Consider the following 10277-nt stretch of genomic DNA (forward strand, 5'->3'; position numbering starts at 1 on the left):
TCTGCATCTTCCAAGTTCAACACTTGACCCTTGTCTTTTCATCCATCGCAAAATCGCGATTTTATTTTATTTTATTAAATAGGTAGCAAGTCTAACTCTCTTTTTGTTGGAACATTGAACGAAGCTATCGAATTCGCATACTATAAAGCAAATGTAAACTATTGACTGGGACGGAGGCCGGAGGGAGTATCAACAACTCCTCTATATTGTTTTTGCTTAAACAAGAATTAGAGCAAAAGCATGTTTTTTTTTTCTTCTTAAATGGGTTTACAGTTAATATTTGTTCTCAATCAAAATACGTTTTTTTTTTTTTTTTTTCTGTACAGGAAAATGGTGTTATTCATCAGGGTTTTATGGGTGCCAATCTTTACTTACGTGCTCAATTTGTTTAGTTTCATTGGACGACATATTATAAGGTTATATTTTCTTCTCTTTTTTTTTTTCGATTTTATTATATTGGTTTTGAATATGTCAAATTTTCAAGAGTTGTATGTTTGTTTATTTCCGTCCAGGTTACGAGAAAAGTTTATTTCTGAAAAGAGGAATATAAATTTACAGTTGAGTGAAGCGCAAAAAGATTATCAAACTGATGAGAATATAACTGAAGATGAAGTGGAAGCAGAGTCGTTACTAAAGTTCCGATTTCGATTTCGGACATTCGAAGAATTTGTTGAAATAAATCAACTTCATTCCGTAAGTAATTCAGAAAACAAGGATAATGTGTATGCGCAGCGTAGTGAAGGCATCGATGAACCTCAATTAAGTTTAGGAAATGAAAGTTCTGTTAGAGATGTTTGTGGGAATTTTTCTAATGTATATTGTGATGATGAGAAAATTACGGAAGATGGGAACGAACCGTGTTCAAAGATAGATGTATCTCAAAAGCATAAAGGCGGAGTAGTGTTTGTTGAAAGGGTGGAAGAGAATTTCGAAGACCAAAGTGGAATAGTTGGCAACTCATTGAATAATGTACATATCTTTGAACATGGGTCTCAATTGTTTACTGATAATGAGGATATGGTGTCGGATTCTGTGGTTTGTAGTAGCATGTCGAGCTTCAGGAGCTCGTTTGGCAACTCACTTAGTGACGGGTTCTTGTCTGATATTGATTTTGAAAGGGCGTTCGAGATTCAAACTTTGTTGGAATATTGTTTCAATGATTTAAACCAAATTAGTGATTTTTCAGCAAAAGAAGATATAGAATATCAACATTTCAGCAAAGATTATGGTAATGTTGATATCGAGGATGAGGATGAGGAAATATTGGAAGAGCTCAAGGACTTAGAGTCCGATTTAGAAGATAAAAACGACTGTCACGTCACCCAAGCACAAGGTGAAGAAAGAGTTAAGAAGAAAACTGTGGAGTCAAATTCATTTGCTGATAATGAGAGTTTAGACACAAATATTGATTTGGTTAGCGAACAAGATAAGTTGGAGTCCAATTTTGATGATGATGTTAACGGCAATATAGATGCAGAAAGTGTGCAAAATTCTGAAAAATCAAGTTCAGAAGAACAAGTATGTTCAGATTTTGAGTCGCAAAAGGAGCTGGAAAGAGAATGGGAGCATCAAGATTTAGTAGAACAGTTGAAAATGGAGATTAAGAAGGTGCGGGCAATAGGGCTTCCGACCATATTCGAGGAGTCTGAGACGCCAAAAATGTTGGAAGATTTAAAGGCATGGAAAATTGAAGAGAAGTATGAGTATGAAGGTGCGATGGATGAGCTTCACAAGTTTTACAAACGCTACAGAGAAAGGATGAGAAAGCTGGATATCCTCAACTATCAAAAGATGTATGCAACTGGTAAGTTTTTACATTATCTTTTCCTTTTACAACATTTGTTCAACAAATTATTTACATTTCCTTTTTCTGGTCTATATATATATATAGTTAAAACAACACAAGTAATTTTAAAAGTCATATGAAAGTAAGGTCCTAGAAAAGCGCACCAATATAAAGAACCTGATGAATGTGAGGAAGTAATATTTTACGACATTTGTTTATGATGGATCATATCCTCATGAGTCATGACCTTATGAAGAAATATGTTCAAGTTCCACAATTGACCTTCCTTACCTAATCAGTAATCACCAAACACCTCATGAAGTGTGTGTTGATGAAAGGGAAATCTCCTCTGTTTTATTTCTTTACTCCATTGAGGCATTGACCAATACTTAAGACTCTTGTTATTTCTGTCTTACGTACATGTTTTGATGTTTTCTGCTATATATATCATGCAACTTTCTTTGTTTTTATTCATAATTGTTATTAGCAGTATTCATTGCTGTATTTTATTATTCGACTGAGACAATGGACCTACTTGACACACATACATATATAATTTCTCCATTAGGTTAAGGACTGCATCTGACATCCTATATTTTTAAGATTTTTTGTATTTTTTGTTAGTACTCTCGTATAAGAAAACGTAATTTCCCTTCTCATGACACAATTAAATGACTATTAAAACTCTATTGGGTCACCGAATCCCTTATGTTATCTTATATACTCCAAAAGAAACTGTTTTGATGGACCTATTTTGAAACTGTTAAAGAAACTGTTTTGATGGCCCTATTTTTGCTCCAAAAGTCAATAACGAGTCAAATGCTGCCTTTGTTTTCACTCGACTATCTCACACACCCTTCATACATACGGACTTACAGAGTAATTAATTTTAAGAGCTCTTGTCATTTTATCATCGATTCATGGCAATGTAGAAATGCGACTAGCATGTCCTAAAATGAACAATATACAGTATATATAATCTTACGATATATGTTTACCAATTAAGTAAATAATAATAATAATGGTAAATAAGCATGGGTCGAAAACAAAGGAAAAAATGGTTTCACTAACAAGGGATTAGTATGGTAAGTTGATCTTGGCTTGATTCTTACAATCCTACACTACACACACCCTTCACAAATATAGCTAAAACTATAATTACAAACATAATCCATGAGCTTAACATCAGCACAAATGTACGTACAGGTTTTCTGAAGCCGAAAGAGCCTCTTAAATCATTCAACAAGAACAAACTATCAAATCAAGCAATAGCGGCAATTGTATATGTAGATTGTTGGCCTTGTAAGCCGAAATCATCGAGAGACGGTATAGAGCCGTCAACGATGAAGAAATACAGCAAAGAAATAAAGTGTGAGTTGGAGATGGTGTATGTAGGTCAAATGTGTCTTTCATGGGAATTCCTTTGCTGGGAATATGTCAAGGCCATAGAGTTATGGGAATCTGATCCTCATGGGCTCCGTCACTATAACGATGTCGCTGAAAAGTTTCAGACATTTCAAATTCTTCTAATTAGATTTTTAGAAGATGAACCCTTTGAAGGTCCAAGACTGCAACATTATGTTAAGAATCGTTGTGCTGTTCGCGATCTTCTCCAAGTTCCTCTTGTTCGAGGTGATGTTACTTTCCTATTGCTATTATACGTTTACATAGTATAGGTTTTATGTGGCTTAATTATTACATTTATCGGTTTTGCATTTTGCAGACGATAACTACAGGAATCGAAAGAAGGAAGTAAAAGTGGTTAACGAAAAAGATGCTATAACAAGTTTGCAGCTTGTAGAGATCATTGAAGAGTCCATTCGAATATTATGGAAGTTCATTCGTGCTGACAGAGACACAAGCTGTACGGTTCTAGTGAATTGTCAACCTAAAGCCAATGTTGAACTACAAAATCCAGCAGATACCACTCTATTATCACGACTTCGATCAACTCTCCAAAAGGTATCTCTGTTTGTTGTAAACTGGTACTCAGTTTTTAGTCTAGGCTACGACACGAATTTAGATCCCACACATTCTTAGCCTGCCTTCGTCCATAACTGGATTATGGGTGGGTTTCATTTTCATCGAGTGTTCTTTCATTTTCTAGGGGAACATTGGGGAAAGTATTAGATCTCTCTTTGTAGTAAACAGGTTTATCTTGCATTGCAGAAAGAGAAGAAGCTGAAAGAATTAAGGAGCGAACATTGCGTTATGAAAAATTTGCATGGACAACAAGAAGAGGGATCAGATCCTGTGTTATATTTCTTCTCCCGTATCGATTTGAAGTTGGTGTCAAGAGTGTTGAATATGTCAAGAATAAGCACAGATCAGTTAGTTTGGTGTAGTGATAAACTCAACAGAATCAAATTCGTTGGAAGAAAGTTACATGTACAACCATCAGTTTTGCTTTTTCCATGCTAATAGTAAAGGTTACAATTCGCAAGGTAGGCTGTGTAAATGTAAATGTAAATGTCCGCTTATATACTGTGATTCTGTGAATATATATGATATTATTTGTTCTCATTTTATTTAATTATCGTCCCATTTTCGCCAAAAGAAAGAGAACCCATCACCATCATAGCACATGATGCAATATAATTCGTATAGGGTGTAAAAGTTCACTTTTTACGGTAAAACGCTATTTTTCTATATAGGACCATTATAAATAATTACATTATACTTGAAAAATGACTTGATTAAAACAAGTATGAATTAGAGATAACAAATCGAAAATTAGAAAACTAGATTCAACAACGACAAGTACTAACCAAGCATGCTTTCCCTACACCCTAGATAAGAACTACTTACTCATTTTGATAAATAAACTAACAATTAGATGATAAGACACATTTAGTAGGTGTTAATTTTGGATGTATTTGTGCAAATTGGTGGTTTTGCGACGGTCTTTAATGTGCTTTGTGGAGTAATTTGTTAATCCGCTTTGTTCTTGGCAACATATGAGATTTAGAGATGATTTTGGTACTTTGATTAATCATGGAGATTGTTAATGGAGTCGGGATTTGAAGTCATGTGTGGCCTAAAGAAAAAGTGAAGATTGATGGTTGAAGAGAAGAAGAAGAAAAAGAAGCAAGGTTCAACCTACATGCAACCAATGGGGTCGAACGTAGGTCGAACTAAAAGAAGAAAACTTCCAACAATTACATTCGCGTAACATTCGCCCCACATTCGAGTCGTGTGTGCATGTACGTCATATTGATTTCGTGACATTCGAGCTACATTCGAGGTCTGCAGTTACATTCGACCTTGCTTTAGCTCGTCATATCATACCTTGTTATTTTATTTCACTCGGTTGATTTCATTCGACATTAGAGCTACATTCGGGCACGGTGCCCCAATTTGGTTGAATTCTAAGCGGAATTAAGTCGTAGTGTATAGAAAGGGGCATATTCATAGTAGGCATGATTCTATAACCAATTGCCTTGACGTAAAAAAAAAAGACGCCATTTCAAACACCCAAGTAAACGTGATAACAATCAGCATAGTAGGCAAAACACAGAGGTTGGGCTCTTTAACTTGAAAGATGCTCCCACTGTTATCGCATAACTTGTGACAAAGTCATTTGTAGAGGGATTCACCCTTAATCCCTACGTAGATTTTTTTATCACAATTTACTTAGATTCCTTTTGTAGAATTTGCAATGCGCGATACTAAAATACTTTTCTAATCTCTTACTCCTTAGTCAACAAGACACCCTAGGATTTCAACAAATCCCTTACGGTTTAGAAACTAAAGTCTGTGCAACCCTTCAACACATTACTTAGTTTATCATCCAAACATTTGAACGAATCCTTAATTCTTCTCAAGAATCTCAAGAATGCTCTTTAAGGCTTTCACAAGCCATATCATGGGAATTATCCTTTTTATTGACTAATTATTCTCTCAGCATATGTCACACCATGGCATGTGCGTCTGTTGGCATACATGATCATTTTAATGGCGGAAACATTAGCAATCCATTTCATGCGATCAACAACTTAATAGGTTCAGTGAACAACTATGACTCCATCATAGTAATTCCACTTTCATCAACATGAATAACCCATTCAACCTTGTTGATGTTAAACAAATACGAAAGATCTTATCCTCATAAGACTCTCAACTCCATGCCAATATACTCTCACATAGATTCGGTAATCTAAAGTATATTGCACCTTTTACTAGTCTCCCAATCACTCTTGACAGAAGAGAGCATTGGTATATTATTCGCAATAAGTAATATGTTATCAACATATAAGACATGGGAAAATGATTCTGGCTCCCACTTAACTTTATGTATAATCATGATTCTTCAATCATGTGAATGAAACAATTCACTATTATCACATGAACGAAAAGTACAATTCTTTAATGCTTGCTTAAGACCACTCTGGGATCACTTAAGAAAGCTACGCATAAGATGTTAGGATTCTTAAATCTTTATCTAAGATTTTGTGTTCGAAACACTTCCTTCTCTAAATTCCCATTTTAGAAAAGCGAATTTTTATTTGCCATTCTTCATTAAAATGAAATGCGGCAATTCCTAACATGACTAATTTTGATCAACATCTTCATGTCAATCTTATGCATTTGAATACTCTGAAGCTCTATTTACCTTTAAAGAGACCCTCGCTTTTAAGTAAATCTACTCTTGAGTAACAATTTTCGGATTGTAATGCTATGGCTCGTATGTAACAAGATCGATTTGGAATAAGGTCATAATACCGTTACTTTCACAAAGCAATATTTTAACATCAAGACATGTGCGCAAAACTCCCACTGAACTATACTCCCAATATATCTTCATAGACTATAGTTCTACTACACTCCCACTCTATAATTCAATTACTTTCACAAAGTAACATTTCAATTATAAGAGATGTTTGCGACGATTCAATATAATCCCACTCTATCTCTCAGAAATACATCTATCTTCTTGAGAGATAGTTTTGTGAGTCACAAACATATATATTTAACGGAGTATTAGGAGTTTACCTAGACTATGTATTAGCTTTCAAAAGGCCATCCTAACATGGCAGCTTGATAATATACGAGTCTTATCCATGTCATCTGTTTAATAGACTCTTTATTCTAGGTATCTCATTGTTGACCATCCGTTTAGAATTACTTGTCCGTATTGGATTGCAAATTCCCAAAATTGAGTTCAACAACTCAAACCAACTCATATTAGTTTGATCTTATGGGTAGTGACACTAGGTCATAATCCATCTTTAATAAATCAAATTTATTACTTAGATCTTTGCTACTACGATCGGATCGTAATGCTTTTGTCTTTTCTTCAATTGGTTCTCTACACCATTTAGAAATTTCTCAAATTTCTCAAATGCTTCACTTTATATTTGATTAAGTAAATATACCCATATCTACTTAAATCATCGGTAAAAGTGACGAAGTAGTCATAAATTCTCCTTGCGGCGATGCTCATTAGAACACATACATCGGCATGTATTAGTCCCAACAAATCACTTGCTCATGTCCCTTTACCACTAAAGGAAGTACAAATCATATTGCAAAGGAGACAAGATTCACATATTCCATATGATTGAAAATCAAATGGTTCATTAAATGCAGTCGACACTAGCCTTTAATGCGATTCTTATTTATGTAACCTAATTGAAAATGTCAAATGTACAAATCATTTGGATTACTAGTTATGAGTCTTTTAGATCGTATTATGTAGATATCATTGCTTGAGTTGGAAGTTTCTAAAACATGTATATCATTAAGATAAGTGACATGGCTCACATCCATGTCTATTTTCAATAAAATACAACAATTGTCTTTGATGACAAAATATAAATCCTTTCATGTCTCACATAGAAATGGAAATAATGTTTTAGACTAAGTGGGTACATAATAACAATTATGTAAATTATAACTCAAATCTATTAGTAAAAACAAGTACATAAGTCCCTCTTGAAGTGGCGGCTACCCTAGCTCCATTTCCTTGTTGGAGATTCATATCACTCTTATTTAGCTTTTCCACATTTCCAAGTCCCACTTGGAGTAACAAGCCCAACTTTGATATCTTCCAAATACTTGGGACAATTTCGCCTCCAATGGCTCATGACATTACAATAATGACATTCCTCATAGGATTTGGCACCCTTCTTGGTCTTGGTCTTGGTAGTCCCACTATCCATTTCCAATTTATAATCAGGTTTGGGTTTCTCGCCCATTTTTGCCTTCCCATTATTAATACCAACACTCCTTTCATTTGCAAGGACACTCTTGCTAGAACTCCCACTCAATTTGATATTTCTCTTTGTTTCTTCAAACAAGGATGCTTTGGGTTTTGTAAGATTTTCTTCACAAGATTTTCTTTCCAAGGTGATGGGCAATAATATTGGAGTGGGTGGTGTGGAGGTGGTAAAGAAGCAAAAATTTCCATCCTGACCAATGCCAACGCGTAATTCTCTAACCGTGTCATTGTCATACTTGGAGCATTTTTCATCGAATGATTGGAGTCATGTATCAACGGTGATTGGTGTAGGAGTATTAGATGAATTCATTGTGAATAATTCACTACAAAAACGGAAATGAAGGAAATAATTAACATCTATCGTTTTAATAATACTCGTAAATTTAACTACAAGTATTGCATTTATATAGTGACCTCCACCCAACTAACATAAATGATTCCAAGATCCAAATTCATAATAATACGGGCACGGTGAGCCGATTCATCCCACATTAATATAACTCGGTGGATTAACTCTTTAATCGATTCTACTTTTAGAACTCTCGGTCGATAAAAATTACTCTAATTTTCATCTTTAGCCTGGAACACATGCGACTACGGTCACGAATACTTCCGTTGAGCTCAATCCAAATTTCGATGTAATAACATTTTACTACCCCATTTCGCCAATGTAACAAGGTTTGTATTACGGTGAAGCCGGATTAACTCCCTTATGAAATTGGTACTTCATGGGTTTCTACTATTTGGCAAGGCTAATTCTCAATTATTATATGTGAGAGGTCTTGTCAATTTATTATCTATCACGTTTTAAGTGAACTAAAGCGGTGAACTACGATAATTATAATTGACACGGTCGATGACTCGATATGATATGCATGTGTTGTTATGGCGATTTGGCAATGCATGTAACATATTAAGAGAAATGCAAAGCAATAAATAAAATTTCCGAGTATGGCCTTCCTAAAAATAGAAAATCAAATAATCTATTACATATTCGGAAACCAACTCCTTTGGTCCCTTGAATCTTCAAGTGGCACGCCTCCCAAGACACTGTCTTCGTCGGATCACCTTTCCGAATGACACCGTCTTTGAAGATGCTCCATAGTTACAAATAATAATAAAAATACAAAGCTATTCCTATTATACATTTGTAAAATGGAAAAACTAATAAAAAATAAAAATAAAAGCGATACGAGATCACATTAAATTACAACCGAATCAATATTCCCTTTCATTACGGGTAATATCGATTAAAACTAAGGCCATACTAAGATAAAATTACATAATTCAAAATTACATAAATAAAAGACATTCAACAATTGAAATATGAAGCAATATAATATGTACCTATCATGCCAAATGATGTGCTAAATCGCCCTATCTAACTTATGTCGTACATATAACCCGGTTTTATGGAAATGCGAGATAATAACCTTTTAAAATCACTAATTAACACTTAAATCACATCTAAGCTCAAGTTAATTATCCTAACTTCTTTTAGGACTCAAAAATTAGTCATCACTCAATTTTTGACAATAACTCAACTTGATTTAATTTTTATGCTCATATTTGACCTTAAAAATATCATTTATATGAAATAAATCCAAATTAAAATATAATAATTTCAAAATTTGAATTTTAAATTTTTGAACATTCTAGAATATATCCATGACACTCATAATGTCAAAAATCATGGTTAAAATTTTCGAATTTATTTTAGAGAAAATATAGTTGCATTTTATCGGTTTTATCTCATAAAACATCTAATGTATCCAAAAATTACTCCCATTAATTTTACAACTTTAGATCTGATAAGTAGGATATTTATGAAACCTAAAATAATTTTCTCATGCCATGTAAATTATTTTAGCTATTTATGCTAAAATGGTCACTATTTATGCCATTTTTACTCTAAAAATTCATAAATCATGCAAAATGAGATCATTTCATTTTGAAATTTACATACACTGTGTAAATAATACATGTGACAACATATTAAAGTTTCATGGCCTGGTTCGAAGTTTAAGTATTTTTTAACCATTTTACCTCTTTTAATCCATTTTTATCTCATAAAAATCATACATCATGCAATATTAATCCAATTAATACGAGATTTTACACATAACTTGTAAAATATGCATGTGAGGTTATATAAAATTTTCAAGGTCAGGAACTTAGTATAACTATTTTTAACATTTTAATTCCCATTTTAGTCATAAAATTGTAATAAAATGACAAAAAATCCTTAAAATGAGCAATAAATTTCCATAA

General features: G+C 33.7%; 1 protein-coding gene across 1 annotated transcript; it reads left to right on the top strand.

The window, feature by feature from the left end:
* Nucleotides 1–4319, top strand: LOC141592007 (uncharacterized). Its single transcript, XM_074412543.1, has 5 exons — nt 1–82; nt 327–1804; nt 2993–3418; nt 3510–3748; nt 3956–4319. The coding sequence occupies exons 2-5, from the start codon at nt 331–333 to the stop codon at nt 4205–4207; spliced, it is 2391 nt and encodes a 796-aa protein (XP_074268644.1). The 5' UTR covers nt 1–82; nt 327–330; the 3' UTR covers nt 4208–4319.
* The last annotated feature ends 5958 nt before the right edge of the window (nt 4320–10277 follow it).

This window comes from Silene latifolia, chromosome 7 (genome assembly GCF_048544455.1).
Source record: "Silene latifolia isolate original U9 population chromosome 7, ASM4854445v1, whole genome shotgun sequence".
Lineage (NCBI taxonomy): Eukaryota > Viridiplantae > Streptophyta > Magnoliopsida > Caryophyllales > Caryophyllaceae > Silene > Silene latifolia.

Bases quoted from the DNA above. Each gene is read 5' to 3' on its own strand.
- LOC141592007 (XM_074412543.1), top strand. From the start codon at position 331: ATGGTGTTATTCATCAGGGTTTTATGGGTGCCAATCTTTACTTACGTG. The intron at 3,419-3,509 runs GTGATGTTACTT...TGCATTTTGCAG, and splicing joins CCAAGTTCCTCTTGTTCGAG to ACGATAACTACAGGAATCGA. The intron at 3,749-3,955 runs GTATCTCTGTTT...CTTGCATTGCAG, and splicing joins TTCGATCAACTCTCCAAAAG to AAAGAGAAGAAGCTGAAAGA.